Source organism: Brassica oleracea, chromosome C4 (genome assembly GCF_000695525.1).
Source record: "Brassica oleracea var. oleracea cultivar TO1000 chromosome C4, BOL, whole genome shotgun sequence".
Classification (NCBI taxonomy): Eukaryota; Viridiplantae; Streptophyta; class Magnoliopsida; order Brassicales; family Brassicaceae; genus Brassica; species Brassica oleracea.
In genome coordinates, this window is record NC_027751.1 from 39,695,962 (window position 1) to 39,712,682 (window position 16,721).

The window sequence follows — 16,721 nt, forward strand, 5'->3', positions numbered from 1 at the left end:
TTTCACTTGTTTCTTGCACAGATCAACGCTCCATACTTTTCCTTTTTGGAGAGATAAAGCTGTTGCATGTGGATCTCTAGCTAAGGCATCATTGACAAACTTATTATGTTTTTATGTGTATAAGACTAATGATATACAAATACTGTCCATACAAGTTTGTAGAATATTCTACAACTTTCACTGGCTAGAGGCTATCCTTTTTACAACATTGATTGAATGCATTTGTTACAGTTGCTTGTTTATACTCGATAAATACATTACAAAATCGACGATCTGATCTTTCAATTTTCTTCATTTTTCATCAAAATATTTCGAAGAAAATGAAGAAAATTGAAAGATCAGATCGTCGATTTCTTAATGTATCTATCGTGTATAAACAAGCAACTGTAACAAATATTTTGAAAATTATGAGTTTTTGGTATTATTTAACCGGGCCTCGTGATCTGGTGGTAAAAGAACCTCGGCTGAGGTGCCCGTCATCACGAGTTCGAACTCCGGCCACAGCGGATTTAACATGGTTTCCGTTTGGCCTCCAGGATCTTCCTCGCCAGTTTTTGTTGGACGCGGTGGGATAGTCGGACTAAACGAGAGGTCCGGATACCTGGATTATCAAAAAAAAAAAAAAAAATTATGAGTTTTTGGTATTATTTGGCTGCTTGTGTATACATGGTGTAGATCACATTAAGAAATTTACGATCATATTTTTTTAATTTATCACTTTATCATTGAAATACTGTTAAAAATGTTTTGAAAAATCATGAGTTTTGAATAAGTAGCTTTTTGTCCCATGCATGTGCTTTTTTGTATTAATATTTATTCCTATATGGAGAAGTTTAATATCAACTTTGAATAAAAGTCTTTTAGTCCAAAAAAAAAATTTTGAATAGAAAGGTTTAAAAAGTTTAATTTATTCATAAACTAAACTTTTCATTTTTTCAATATGTCATTTGGTTTATTTACTGAGTACTGACCAAGTGACCACTAGACCATGATTAACCCGGAGTTCTTAGAATGTGGTTCTTAGCGGAAGTTAGAAATTGTTTCTTAACTTCCGATAAAAACTACTTCTTAATAATCCTGGATTAATCATGCTCTTAGGCTGGTAGCTAGTGTGGAGCAGCGACGCAGCCATTAATATCTGACAGATCAGCAAAAAACAGTGTAACCAATAACAGATAATCACGTGTAACTGTAAATAACACACACTCGTTCATCATCTGAAGATCCAACGTTCATAAGAATTCCGACCCTCGAGGTAAACGAGCAGCCACTTTTTATATTATTATTTTTCTTGTACGAATATTTTCGACCTAATCATTTATCCTGCATACACGTGATATATGCCGGCCTCAAAAACCGAATATTAAAACAAATATTTGACTGGATGTATAATTAACCTTAAGTCTTAAGATTATACGATGCTTCGCTATCAAAATAATTTTGAAAATCATGAGATTGAGTATTATTGACAACGGAAAAAAGATTGCTTATAAAAAAAATAATAGATTAACAAACAAAGAAAAAGGATTATATGATGTATTTTCTTTAACGTCAATTTCGCCGCAGATTGGGGCCATACAGATGAACATACACGTGGCAACTGTAGAGACCATGTGTCCACTTGTAGAGTCCTTATTTGACAACGATCTTGTTTTCATTGGGGCCACAAGTGATCACAGTGTTAGCGGATGTCAGATCTCTGCTTTTAATCCAACTGGCTGGTCTCATTTGTGGGACACGTACCTCGTCGTCATGGTTCATGTGAGTTTTTGATTTCTGTCATGGTTCATGTGAGTTTTTGATTTCTGCTTTTCATCCTACGAATCGAGATGATGATAACATGAACCAATTATAACTTGAAAATATAGAAGCTTTAACGCTTTATATAAGATAGAGGGGAAAACACACACATACACAATGTCTTGGTTGATAATTGGTTGTAACTGAACAAGACCAGTCCAGAAGACCCCAACGTTATGAAAAAGGATGAATCTTATCTTTGAGAGTTTAAAGATGTTGATTTGAGTGCTGTAATGTTTTCGAAATTACACCGACATTCCAAAATAAAATTCTCCAGCTTGTTATTTTGGCCTTATGAATTGTTTATTTTTTTCTAGATGTCGATTTCTCTTTGACAATCACTTGTAACTTACGATTCTTATATACCTAAAAATGATATTCAAAGTTTATACGAACAAATGTTATTTTGAAATAATGATTCTATGGGTTTGATCAATGTTATATATTAGAAATGAAACAATATAATAGATCTCCAGCTGCACAAGTCTTCTCGTGATAAATTTGCATTTTCCAGTATTAAATAATTGCATACTGAGATTTGCATATTTTCTTGGAGTATGAAGTTAGACAAATATATTGGCGATAACATTATTTTATTTTTAATAAGATGGTAGTATTGAACACGGCATCGACTCACCGCCTATGGCCGACCAGATACGTACACTCTTCGAGTTTGTTATGCAATTCCTCGACCTTGGGGATGTGATGACTGTAACACCCCTATCAGATTTACGTCAAAAGTTTGATTAGTTTTCCGTTTAATAATCAAATAAGAACATATACGACCAACAAAATTCTTTTCACCCGATCAAAAATGTTACTACCACGTACCGAAACATTTGATCCGAGGATCCTACATCGACTCCAAAATCCCAAATCTAAAAATGGTTTTCCTACCGGTTCCAAGTTAAGGTTTCGTAATCCAAATTTGAAACTATTTGTTGGTTCATCCTAGACTAGACTAATAATACATGGAACCCAAACATTTCACTTTTTTTTGTGCACCAAACATTTTCATTAAGATAGAGAGAAGACCCAAAAATAGTTTGCCCCAATTAAGAATTACATGAAATTCTGAAAAGAAGAGATAGAAGGTAGCTGGGCCAAGGCTCTTTTAGCCAGCCGGTCTGACTTTCGGTTTTGATCACGAGAAATGTGGATGAAGACGATAGATGAGAAAGCAGAGGAGATCTGATGAATATCCGTGATGATACCCAAACATTTTACAAACTTGTATTATCATATAATACTTATTAGGTTCAAACCAAATCAATCATATATAAGGTGCACTACTTTTAAACTTAATACTTATACAATTCAAACTTATTTGTAAGAGGCATAAACACAACACTAGCATTACTGCTCCTTCGTAACCTAAGATACTCTTATAGTTTCCCGCAAAACTAATTAACAACTAATTTGCCGAGTGAGTCGAAATTCTCTAACAATTAAATTATCTCCCAATATGCATCAATCATCATGCAATCAATTTATCCATCATGCACACAGTGGAAAAAAACATTCAAGTAATTTAAGCCTCCAGACTTTCCACTTCCAAAACATCCACCCTTCACAGGTTGTTATCTTTATGATCGCCGAGGCGTTCCTCTTTCCATAAATAATCACAGGTTGTAATAAAGAGGTGTACAAGACAAATTTGTAACATAATCACCATGTTTTAGCAGCAAATATAACATGGAGTTTATTTTCCCAATACTTAAAAATATTATATATATATATACTAGTGGTTGGCCCGTCCGTATGACGGGTGAGTTTACACTAAAACTATAATATGATTGGTTTATGTAATTTAGCCAAAATATCTTAAATGTAGTGTAACCGCTAATAATCTGAAAATTAAAATGAACTAATTGGATACATATGCGTCTTCCCTTCTTCATGTTTCAAGCATGTTGCAGATTTGAGATCCTGGTAGTAGAATCATTGAGTAATATGCGACAAACGACTATTATTCTCAGTGGCGGAGCCAGCCATAAGATTCACCAAGGACAATATAAAGTTCAACCTTAAAATCATGGGGGCATTAAAAGAAATTTAACACTTAATCATAAAATTTTCAAAAAATGAATGCAAATAATCTTTTTCTCAATAATTCATATGGGGCAGCTGCCCCCTTTCCTACCTCATCTGCCACTGATTATCCTTGAGTCTTCTTCCACTGAAGATAAAGAGACTTTGTTGCGTCCGGAGTATTTCACAGAACCGCATAATCTAATTTTCAGTATCACTAATCTCCTGCCAAGGCTGGGTTCTTGGTCTATTGATTATGTCACAGCTCCCTGGAACACTTTAGCTTCGTCGGTGGTAGAAAGTGTCATCCTCTGTCACCACACTTGTTCATGCATCTATTTTTAATAAAGACTTGGAGTGCTCTGACTTGGTTGAGCTTGAAAATAAAATAAAAAACTAATGCAACGGACATGTCCATATGTCTTTGCAAGTTCAGCTCCCCTTGTTCTTCTAAATTACTCATTGTGTTACTTCTTTCCAAAGGATCCAGCTTCCTTCTGTTGTGCATCATCGCTTCTGTGCATCATCGCTTATGTTCCTACAAAGAAAACACTTTAATTAGTTGTGTTGTTTTATATGATGTTATCGTGTGTAGCATCTTAATGTTCTCCTTCTTTATTTTATTGTAATGAACATTTTTAGTTTATGACACTGGTATGTAGTAGCAGGAAATGGTTTACTGATTTCTGGTTCTGTGGTGATGAGAGAATATGTGTAAAGTAGGACAATTCAAGGTGTGGCGTGTATATAAAGGAAGTAAATTAGTAATTTGTTTTAAGAAAGCTTGTATTTATGTATTTGTGTCCTATACGTATTATGTTATTTATTTTCTTTTATAAAAAATCATTTTTCATTTGTTCAATAGTTTTTGTGATGTTGAATGCGTGAAATCACATTCGCCGGTAGGTAGGTGTGGCCCGAACGTATCTACGGAAAATGATATTTATTGTTCACTAATCTTCTCCAGGTTATTCTCTTATACTTGTTGTTTATTATTCATTTAAGAAATTATATGTTTTCAATATTAAAATGTTTTTCATGATTGTAATTATTTTAGATTTTTTAAATGTTTGTTTTATTTTACTATAATGGAATTTTTTTCACATTTTATTTTCTTTTCAAATATATTTATAAAAATTTATTGGTACTTTTATTTTTTATACATTTTAATAATTACTAATTTAAAGAATGAAAAAATAGATGTAAAGAAGATTATTTTAAATTTGGTAGACATAATGAAAACATAATGTTTATTGTTACTACTTTGGGCAAATATATGAATAAGTGCATTATATATTACTATCTTTGAAAACAATAAACCATACTTAAATAACTTATTAGAATTTTCAAAATAAGTGTTATGATTAATTTTAAAATATATATTATTTTATTTTAACTCCCTTATATAAAATTAATTTATTGTATATTTTATGAAATTATTGCATTTTATTAATTAATACTTTTTATTTATTATATTTTATTATTTATCCAAAATTTATTATTTATATATAGAGATAACTTGTTAAAACAAATTTTTACACTGTCTCCACTTTCTGTATCTTTTTTTTTTCATCCTGCTAGACATTACTAATAAACTCAATATAATCTTCAACTAAAGAATGAAGTTTTTTTTAAGCTCACAACCATAACAAAAACAACTATAGAAATATTAGAATTGGCAAGTATGAGAAATCAGTTATGTACATGAAATACAACCTTTTTTAGAATTTGCAAAGAGTGTTCAAACTTGATGTAGCAATCGAACAAACATATATAAAATGGTAGGAAAGGCCACCTGTCTGTTGATTGTACGTGCATGAAATAATTGGTTGACTCAGAAGAGAAATGCTTTGTCTATATGGTACGAAAAATATATTCATCTATTGCTTTTAGTTTAATATAGTATTTTAGTCACATTTATTCTGTATATCTTTTTGTTGAAAAACTTATACTTACAATTATCGGGTCAGCTGAAATAGAGAGTTGACGACTTGTAATCTCGGTGAGTAGCCCCCTTGTCTTCTTCTTGGCTATTCATTTGTTTAGACTATATCAGTAAAGTAACTGATCTACCTGTAAGCTTGGTGTTCTATTATTCGATTATCAGAAAGAAGCTGTTCTTTTGCGATTCCCCTTTTCATCAAGTGTTAGAAAGATTTCAAAAAGAAGAGCACCGCAGTAGATGTATTAAGCTGTCTGAGAGTAAAAATGTTTTCATATACACCTTTTAATTTCTTTACAAAAACAATATATGACCTTGAGAAATTTGGCTTGATATACATAAACTCACTGTACAGATAAATTGAATAAATTGATGAAGTAAGAAGATGGCATAAATAGTTATTACCGAGGATTATAACTTCTTGCTACATATCGTCATTTCTCTGTGGTAATTTGAACAATAAGACCAAAAAGACCTGTAAAATCATCTAAACACCGTACCTACAAGATATAGAAAATATCATGTAGTTCCACGAAACAAAAGAAGTATAACAGAAGCTTTCTACGACTATAAGAAGCTAATAAACACAGTTTATAAATGCAGATGATCTTTTTATTACTTGACACGATGCCAAGAAGTAGTCAGCTAAATGTGTCTTTGTGGATAGTTGGCATGAAACTGGCAAGCGGTTATATGTTTTAGCAATTCCAAAAGTAGGTGTCTTTTATTTATGGTATGGATCAAATGTTGAAGAGAGATGCAAAAGTTTGCGACTGAAGATTCTTCGCTTAAACAACTGGAGGGCTCATTGCCTATAATAGTTTCTGCATAATTGCAAGGCATATTGAAGCCAGGTTCTGTGATTGCATATGGCCTGCAGGTGAAACTATCATTCCATAAAATGGTGTTACAGTTTTGCAAGAACCTGGTGCTAAACACCTCTAAGAATGACTTCCTTCTCCTCATCACCCAATCAGTTTCCAAGTCCAAGAAGAGAAAAAGTGTGTAGCAACACTTAGCGTACTGAAAGCATACAATAAACATAAATAATCACCATCATTTTCAAGTAAACAAAGCCACAAAAACATTAGAGAGTAGCCATAAAAGGTTTCAAAAAGGTTGAGTCTCTTTCGATTTGGTGTATGTAAAACGTAAGTATCTTGCTATCAAACTCTGTTACAGAGTCAGTTTCGCAATATTAATATTTTAACAATCAAAATGAGAAAAGATATCATGGATATAATGAAACTTAAGGCTCTTCTTTTGATTAGATACTGATGATCATCACAACAAATCAGTCCAATCTGTAACAGAAAAATGATGTTAATATTAAATCGAATCGGATTAAAAAAATTAAGTGAACTAAAATAAGCTTACCAAAAGTTTTTGAGTCAAAGATTCAATGCGAAAGTTATAAGAAGACCAAGGCACGTTCATCGTAATGATTCGTTGTCTCTTCGCTGGCGGCAACTCAGTTGTCTGGAACTCAACTGCCGATCTAAACAGAGATCCGCAACTCTGCTTAAAATCGATATCCTTTTAACTCTATAATCCTCTCATGAACCTGACTGATCCTAATTTTACTCTATCTCCTCCTGTCCTCTTCAACGCCATGAGATCACTGTTTCCTCTCGACTCTTTTATGAATGATTTCTCTGTTAAGGCGTTCACATGACTCTTCAACTTCTTCTCTTTATCATGCGGTAATTATCCTGAAATAAAATTTCTATAATTATTGTTCTTTCTCGAGATTTGTAACCGATGACGTTTTGTTTCTTCTAGTCGGCAGCAGGAGAGTTATCTGGCTAGACAGCAGAAGGTAAAAGAAGAGTGTTTCAGAAGCTATATGGGCTTTTCGAAAATAATAATTAAACCCAATAGGCCATCATAGAGAAATTTATAAGCGAACGAAATGTTGCGTTTCGTTCTAAAAAGGAAGAGAACGAAGTCCGCTTTTTTGTTCACGAAAGGCTGACGACAGGTGGCATGATTTGCCCCTTCTTCCTTGATGACGTGGATGCAGGAGGAGAGAGGCAATCCAACTTTATTACTATAGACTAGTGGTTAGTCCGCCCTACGGGCGGGAATAAATATTAAAGATTATTATATATAAAAATATTTTAAATTTTATGAAGCATTATAAAAACTATTCTAAATAAAAATCAATACTATAAACTAACAAACAGTAATAAACAGAGTTCTAAGATCATATTGTTTTTTAAATAAACATTTTTGGTTTGAATTAAAAATAACAGTAACATTTATTATTTTGTATACAGAATACAAAAATAACAAAAGTGATTCAGAAAAATGTAATGGTATAGATTTCTTTCTTTTTATTTTTACTTTGACATATATAATAAAAGAAAATGTGAAGTTTCAATTAATAAAATTTATTGTTTCAAGAATTTTCAAGTTTAAATATTTCTACACAAATTAGGTTTTTTATATAATAAATTAATCCACCTCCAAACGAAATCAATAAAAATATAATAGAGTTTAATAAAATAATTAAACCTAATTTTTAAATACTATATAAATAGTTTCAATAATATCAAAAATATTGATTAGTATTTTCTAATTTAACAGCAAATCATGTTTTATGATATATATTAGCGCATAATTAGTTTTTGAATGAAATTTCAATTAATCTTAGTGTTTTACTGATGATGTTTTGTTAATTATTATAGCTTTTGGTGAACTCTATAATATCAAAATTATTTGTTGAAATTTTTTCTCATGATATTTAAAATATTTTTTAATTAGTATTTTATAAACTAATAAAAATGATACTTCGAAGTATGAGCCAAACTGTTAAATTATTTGAACTCTATTTAATAACACATCTTTTTTTACTTTAGTTACGTACCACTTCGTATCAAATAATTTAATCAAAATTTTATTATGAGCCAAACTGTAACTAAACAGAAAAAAACTTTAATATAATGTAACCATTAATAATCTGGAAATCAATAACCAAACCGCATATAAATGTTCACTGAAATTTGCTTTATTTTTATCAATATTGAATCAATTATGTAACTTGTTTTGGTTGTACTGAATGAAAGCCTATAATTCTCATCTCATCAAACATTCCCTTCTAAGTTTTTACATAGTTAAAATATATAACTGAAATGGATACTGAAAATAAAATAGTAAAATATAGTTGATAATAAATAAAAATTCAAACAGGTAAGAATTATAAACAAATGTCAAATATTAACTAAATAAAAATATATGATCTAATTAGATAACAAATTATATTTATTATATTCAATTTAAAATAAAATTTCAAATGTTTATAAAATTAAAATATATTTTAATTTAAAATAATTTTAATGTAAACTCACTTGCCCGCGCTACGCTCGGGTCGATTGTAAATTTTGATTGGGTCGTGTTTGAAATTTTTTTATTGATGTTTTGTTATTCCGCGTGGTTTTTGTTTCTAGATTGCCTTCTCCGTTGGTGTTTGTGTGTTGGTATACTTTTAGTAATAGTGTGTGCTTCATATTTGATGTAACAGTCTTAAATATTGCTAGTTATAGTGATAGATTTACATATTATGGCAAGATTGATTAGTGGAATGAATATTTGTAAAAGAAGTAGAGTGAGCCACAATGGATTTGGCTGAGGACTATTTTTAAACTCTCAATTAGGTATGGGGAAGAGTTTGAAGTAAAAAAAAAAAGAGTTCAGAGTGAGCCAAACACTTGCTATGATTTATTTGTAGTTATATTTATATTGTCAAGTAACCTCAGATGCCCACCACTTGATGTTTCACTTCTGTTAATTTGATTTAGTTTACTAAAAAGCAGACAGCCTTCTGATGGATATATAATATTTTAGTCACTTAAATATATAAGCGCTGATGGAGTGTGTTACTGAATCCATGGTTGGCTTAAAGGGTAAATACTTCGAAATATTCTTATATTAGTAGTGCAAAGAACAAAACCAACATACGCAATAGTTTGAAAATGAAAAAACGCAAAGCATTATTTGATTGAAAAAAAGACAGCAACATGATAAAATAAAGCTTCCATATTCATCTATTCCGTACGGACCTTCTTAGAAGCATGCTCAATTTGAGCTTTGGATTCTGGGATATGAAGCCATCCACTTCAGGGAGGTTCCCCAGTGCAGAGTCTGTAAGTCTCGGTGTCTCCTTCGCATTGTTGTTACCTAGATTTGCAGAAGCTGAGGAAAGTGAGCTGACTCCATGCATATTGTCTTTGGGCCCATCACCTCCTCCCTGCTAAAGAGATTAGGAAACGCTTAATCAGTCAGCGCATTAGTGTATATTCCAATTACGAAAAATTTGGGGCCTGTTGACGCTAAGGTCTCATGCTTTGATGTAAAATTAAACCCATACAACTTCAGCTGAAAAGTGTAAGCATTCCCGATTATATCAGTGATTAAAGGTGGGAATTCGTTATCGTGCTGCTAAGAAAAACCTCCACCCTGAACATGGGAAATAATGCTTTGCAAAAAATTACCACCAGAATAGATTGAAATTTGTTAACTTATAGGAGGATTAGTTGTAATCAAACCATGACCTGCCCAACTTCAGAAGAGCGGACGTTAGTCAGCTTGATCATCTCGGAATCAAAAGCTACGAAGACAGCCTCTTCGGTTTCATCTGAAATGGTCAACTCCACACGGTACCTGACAAAATTACCATGAGACATGGCATAGTAAGAGTTATGTTCACTATCCAGGCTGGTGTTGAGTATGGTCATTGTTTGTAACTGTAGTGAAAACCAGCCTGTTATAGAAGAACTCAGGGCATTATAGACACTAATTTTGGGTTTATAGACAATAAGACAATACCTTCTCAAAGTCTGCCTGAGTTGTTTTTCAAGCTCTCTAGCTTCCTCAGGGATCTAACCAAACAAAACATCCATTCTTAATTAACTCAAATAGATAGAAAAACACATTTTCTGATAAGAGAAAGAGGAAAATATAGAACATTTAGTCTCCCATGTTGGGTATGTTCTATGGATAAGCGTTGACTGTTTGAGAAGAACAAATAAACAGATTCGAAGTTGTAAGCTTTGTATTAGTCATAAATAAGAAAAGATGATGGTTCCGAAGTTACCTTCTGAAGGCGGACCTCGGCGGTGATGGAGCAGCAATCAACCTTCAAATCGGCATGAAGAGTGTAAGGATTCGGCATTGATAGAATTGTTGCTTAATAATGATTGACCTTGGGATTTCGTTGCAGTGCGTCTGTCCATTGCAGAGAAGGAACATTTGTATAGTAATACTTTGAACGGTTAGCTTGGCTGATGATAAGGCTGAGTTAATGTGAAAGAGTAGGAGGAGTGGAAGGGACGATGTTAATGCTGGGATAAATGTATCTTCTAACCAAAATCTGAAGACGTTACAGAGGCGTTGGTCAGGGTTTGAGATCCCAAGAGTCACGGCGATAGAACGCTTGTGTTAAGGAAGAGAAAAAAAACCCTATTATCTATTGGGCCTAGATTGATAAGAGAATATGTCCCAGCTTTGAAAGAAAGTAAAAACGAAACCCTATGATATGTTGGACTTATTAAAATAAGAGAATTATGACCCAGTAAAATAATTCATCGTTTCATCATCGAAACAAAGAGAAAGAGATTAGGACATGTGTCCTCATTTCCCTCGTACTCTTTGATGATGTGGCTCTCAAAAGAGAGAGTCAAGCTAACTTTATTAATATATATATATATTCAAATAGAAGTAACATAATAGATTAAAATGAATTAAATATTTTTGAAAAATACTTGAGCGGAGAGGCGTAGCTTAGGACAATCTCTAATATTAATAAAAAGTTTGAAATTTCTTTCAAGATAATACAATTTTAAGATAATACAAGTGAGCTGACAAAAAAAAAAGATAATAACAGTGAAACCACGCTTAAAATTTTATATAGAAATCGTCAATATAACAATTTTCACAATATATGATATAAATGGAAACTTGTGTAAAAAGGTAGTGGTCGTTGGTTTTCTGTGTTCAGTTTATTTTTGTGTTCAGATTTATACCATACTAGTGGTATTCCGGCGCTACGCGCCGGGTTTGTATGTTTTATTCTTTAATGAGTTCAAAATTGTTTTTAATTCATTTAATAGTGGTTAGTGTCTGTAATGTAAGTGATTTTTACCGATCGATTCAATAAAAATAAAATAAATAACTGATAGTTGCACTAAAGTAATTATAGTTGAACTTAAAACATAAAGTAAAGTTGATGTTCCTAAAAAAAATGTATATGCATGTGTTTGTTTTGTGATTATCTTGTTCGAAAGGAGATAATTAAAATAGTAACAATCCTCGCGCGCATGCTATATCAATGTCATGGATGTGGCAATCTGTTAGTGGATTCATCGTAGACGTATTGGCTACGCTTAGGCGGTTGTCTATGCATGCCAAACTATGTAGTGATATAAATATGTTGTTTGTATTTTTCATTAGTGCCAAAAACACAAAGAAGGTTAGGGTGCACATAAAAATATATACGTCAATATCTTAAAGGTATATAAGTCTGCTTCAAAGAAAGTTATTGTTTTCTTTCGTTACAATGACATTATATATGTTCCTTAAATTTATTATCGACTGTTTTTAATATATGAAAATGTCAATTTGTGTAGAAAATAATTAATAAGTCCGGTATAAGCAGGGGTTTTATTATGATTATACGGTGATGGTTGGTATATATTACTGTGTAATGTGTGTTTGGTCGTTGGGTTGTACCAAAGTTGTTGCTTTGTATAGGTGGTATCCTGAACGTTGAGGATGGTCCGCATGTCTGTTCTCTAGTCCGGCTTCTTGTTTTGAATTCATTTTGTAATTTTATGTTTGTGGGTTATGGGACAATGTAGTGCGGTTGTTTCAGGTCGTTTGTAGGCCTTTAATCAATTTGGTTGTTCGTAGTTTTGGGTGTGTGCGGCCGGAATTACGGCCTTTATGGCGATGTTTTGGTGATTTTGTTGAGTGATGATGATAAGTCACTGTTAATAGTCGGTTTTGATATGAGCTCGTTATTTTATTAATGAAACGTTAAGATTTTTTTTTTGATTATATAGTATGTATGAATCATTATTTTTGTGATTCCTATTTTTTATATCTTATTATCTTTTTCGATTAAATTTGTTTGATGCTAGAGTATTCAACTTCAGTCTTGCTTAGCTAATTCTTTTAAGGTTTTAATGGAAATATGTACTATTTTTATTTTGGCTGCGTATAACTTTTTATTTTGTTTAGATTATTTAGTTTCATTTATATGTTTATGTTTTTTTATTGTGTCTATCATTTAAATTGTGCAAATATATACTTTCGTGTCAGGATTTTTTATAGGATTCTTGTCATAACTTTTTTTTTGTTTTACAAATTTATTTGAATACAATGCATTTATATAAAGTTCTTTCTCTTTAATCGAAAGGAAGGTTCTTGGTTACCACTGGATTTTATTTGGCAAGTTACTAACCAACTGCTTGTGAGAATCTTTTACCTTGTTCTATGTCCTATTTTTCTTGGGATACTGTTACTGATCATGGTATCTGTTTGTTACTTATGGAGTCGATAAATTCTTGCGATTTGTGTAAATGTGTCTTGCATCTGGAGTAATTATTTATTTTCCCTTAAAACTTTTCCAAGGAATTAGTTCACGGAGAAGTAGCGTATATGTAGTAGCATTGTCTATTTTCTAGATGGCCCTTCACTACATCATGTAACTCACGTATTTCATTTTTAAAAAACGATGTATGTCTTCAGGAAAAAAGAAGTAATGATGTTAATAAGTAGTGGATCTATTTGGCAACTACTAAACCAGTGCTCGTGTATCATTGACATTGTGCTCTGCCTCCATTGTTTTTATGGATCATGTTTGATTTACTACACCTGTAATCATTTGCAGATGGTTACTTGTGATGTGAGTATCTCATGAGAATTTTCAGTCATCTTTCCTTATTGGTTTTATTATACATAGTGAACTCTGTTTGATTGGACATCTGGAGGGTTCGAGGATTTGATTTCTGCCATTAAAGCTAATGGAGTCCCTGAGGACTATCTTATCTGCAAGCTCTTTAAGTACTCACTTAAGCAATTACTAGATCACTCATGAGTAAGCACGGTTTTGGAATCAACTCTGAATCCGACCAGCTGATCCTCAGAAAGAGTGGTGTTTTTATTAGAAACAGTTTTACATGAACACATCAACCTAAAATGTTAAATGTACAAAAGTGATATTTTCAAGTAGTTTTGTGATATTTCATTACCCAATAACAACAATCCATTGTTACTGATGAAACAAAATTGTATTATTATTATTTTTTGATCAAAAACATACTTTTATTGGTCCTGGAACTGTAGTATTGCCATAAACAGGAAGCTGAGAAGATGTCGTATTAGCGTTGTTATTTGATAAGAACTCTATAGCCATTATTTACTGGTACACTCCAAGTTACTGTAACTGTACAACTAAGAGAGAATAATAAAGTTCTGATCCAGTAGTAGTTAAAAAGACTATCAATTAGTCATTCATATATAGAACCGTTATGAGACTCTTCAACCAGTGACAAAAAAAGACTCTTCAACTTTCAAAATGCAATAGGAATGGTGAATGAGTGAACTGATCCTCCCACCTCGAACCAGGCTCGTAAGCATATATATATATGTAACTTCATGAGTTACTTGCGGGTTTCATGGATTCAGAAATGTTCAACAGTTAAACACATCATTTATCAAGCATAGACACTCAGGAAAAAGTCTACAAACCTCCCAAAATTTTGGAGAAAAGACCAATGATTAGATTGAGTAGGATGAGCAGTTAAAACCAAGTCAACAGTGAGGTTCTTGAGAGCATCGAAGACCTCTTCAAGAAGCTTTTTAAGCAGCAAGAGCCTCTTGCGAGTCTCTTCAATGTCGGATTATGTTGTTGCAGGGCCTCATCTGCGAAAATATCAATCAAACATTAAAGATACGTAGAGAACCGAGGAAGTTACAGTTTTTGACATTGTGGAATGAAATTCTGAGAGATTCTTAAACAGTTGAATAGAAATAAGAAATAGAAATCTAACCCATGATGCAGAGCACAAAACCTCATAGTCTAAAGGGAAAAAGGAGAAAGTGCAGATATGTCAATCTTGTTACTACATAGTCAAGGTAAAAAGAGGAGTATGGTAAGTGTCTACCACTGAATCGATTGGGGGGACAGTATGCCACTAAAGCACTTCTTATTTCACGGCTCACAATCACAAATTTAGAGTAGCTGGCAGCAGTTGAAGTCTGCAATGATATCACAAACTTCAGATTTAAAAGGCTAAATTGGTATATACAATATCATACTGAAACAAAAATACTTTATGATACCAAATGTTTCATGCTCAAATAACATCAATAACAAAAAAAAAAAAAAAAAAAAATTAGAAAAAAAAAAAAAAAAAAAGCAGAGACACCAGCAGAGGCACATATATACATAAATTCGTAAAGATGAGATAGCTACCAGTCTGGCAAGGGAAGGAATTTCTATAAGAATTGTCTTCATGGCTTGCGTATCAAGTAACATCTGTGAGCCAAAAAGAAAAAAATCATCTTTCAACTCTACTTTCGTAGATTTGGCACCTCAAAGATAGCTACAGTTCAAGCTCCCTTTATATAACATTACCGTCTTGAATTGTAGCCTTTTCCACTACCAAAGTGATTCCAGATCGAATATATAATCCTTCGACAAGATATTCAAGGAAAGCTTACGCCTTTGTTCATGATGATCACGTTTTTACCAATCTTAGCATTCTTGTCAATGATGCATTTCCTATATAAATCACCAGAAAATAATTTGATTGATGTTTGAAAAGGTTTCTAGTTATGTATTTTCAAAACTTAACTGATCTTTGTCTCTTTACCAATACATATTGGGACATTTCCTTCTGTTAATAGAGATGCAATCCCAGATTCAGTTTGGTAATAATCTGTACCTAACATCAAGGTATCCTGCCAAAAGAAAACATAAACACAAAACTCCGTTTGATCAGAACAATAATCTGATTGTTTTGTTAATCAAAATGAAGAGATCTGAAGATCCACCTGAAGCTCAACTCCATAGTCTAAACGTGACCAATCTCCAAGGATGGAGCGTTGGACGCTGAATTATCGCAGTCGCAGGAAACATCCGTGTGAGATAACTATTGTGGTTCCTCAATTGTGTTATTTGAATATTTGACACAGACTCCAGCATCCAAATAATTGCTTTTGGAAATTGTTTGTGTTGTACTCCACATCGAAGAAATGAGAGACATTTATAGGGGAAGCTCGAACCAGTCACGGTGGAAAACGAAGAGGTATTTTATTTGATTAACATGGGTGGGTGGATTAATTGAGGAAAACTCAGAGTAAAGAACGGATTTATGGATCAGGAGGCGTTACATAACTCAGATCGACGGTTTGGTTTCGTCAATTACATCGGCGAGGTCGCTTTTGGAAGAAGAAGTCGACGACCAACCCTAAGCATGGGTTTCTAGGGCCAAATGTTGGGCCAAACCAATTTAATTAACTAAAATCTCAGCTTTCTATAAAACCTAAAACTCAGACGGAACAGAAGAAAAAAAACGCGGGGGACTGGTTGAGCGACACATGTCGACAATTGCCCTTCCCTCTATGCTGACGTGGCGCAAGGAAAAGAGACAAAAGCCTACTTTATTGGTATAGATAGATATAGATATGAAGATATCTCAACTTTGTTTTTTTTTTTTTTTTTTTAGGTAACCGCGGGTTTCCGGCGACCGTGGTCAACCGACTATTCCCGCGAGGCCCACGGCACTCCACTTATTCTCGGGATTTAACCCTAGCCCGGATGGACAGCGGGACTCGAACTGCGGGTACCGTATTGGGGGTTTTCCCCTCAAGTACCACTAGCCCAAGGCCGTTGGCAGGGGCGGACCTAGAAAAATATTTTATATGGGGCACAAAATATTTA

At 33.0% G+C, this 16,721-nt stretch overlaps 1 protein-coding gene and 1 long non-coding RNA gene across 15 annotated transcripts; both read right to left on the reverse strand.

The window, feature by feature from the left end:
• Window positions 1–9,689: 9,689 nt before the first annotated feature.
• LOC106339997 lies at window positions 9,690–11,254 on the reverse strand. Of its 9 annotated transcripts, none has more exons than XR_001269282.1 (5): window positions 10,869–11,251; window positions 10,601–10,653; window positions 10,321–10,435; window positions 10,143–10,231; window positions 9,690–10,022 (listed from the first exon to the last, which is right to left on the reverse strand). XR_001269282.1 is itself a non-coding variant. In XM_013778859.1 (4 exons), the coding sequence occupies exons 1-4, from the start codon at window positions 10,944–10,946 to the stop codon at window positions 10,214–10,216; spliced, it is 264 nt and encodes an 87-aa protein (XP_013634313.1). In that variant the 5' UTR covers window positions 10,947–11,251; the 3' UTR covers window positions 9,691–10,213. The 9 variants fall into 9 exon arrangements, 6 of the variants coding, with proteins under 6 accessions (XP_013634313.1, XP_013634314.1, XP_013634311.1 ...); XR_001269283.1 differs by having other exon boundaries at window positions 9,691–10,231; window positions 10,869–10,910; window positions 10,977–11,254; XR_001269281.1 differs by having other exon boundaries at window positions 9,691–10,025.
• A 2,918-nt stretch (window positions 11,255–14,172) lies between these two features.
• Window positions 14,173–16,267, reverse strand: LOC106340493. 6 transcript variants are annotated; one of them, XR_001269417.1, is made up of 5 exons: window positions 15,833–16,267; window positions 15,652–15,739; window positions 15,414–15,560; window positions 15,252–15,314; window positions 14,173–15,034 (listed from the first exon to the last, which is right to left on the reverse strand). It is a non-coding gene; the product is annotated as an uncharacterized LOC106340493 (long non-coding RNA). The 6 variants fall into 6 exon arrangements; XR_001269416.1 differs by having other exon boundaries at window positions 15,634–15,739; XR_001269420.1 differs by having other exon boundaries at window positions 14,173–14,698; window positions 14,941–15,034; window positions 15,414–15,739.
• Between the last annotated feature and the right edge of the window lie 454 nt (window positions 16,268–16,721).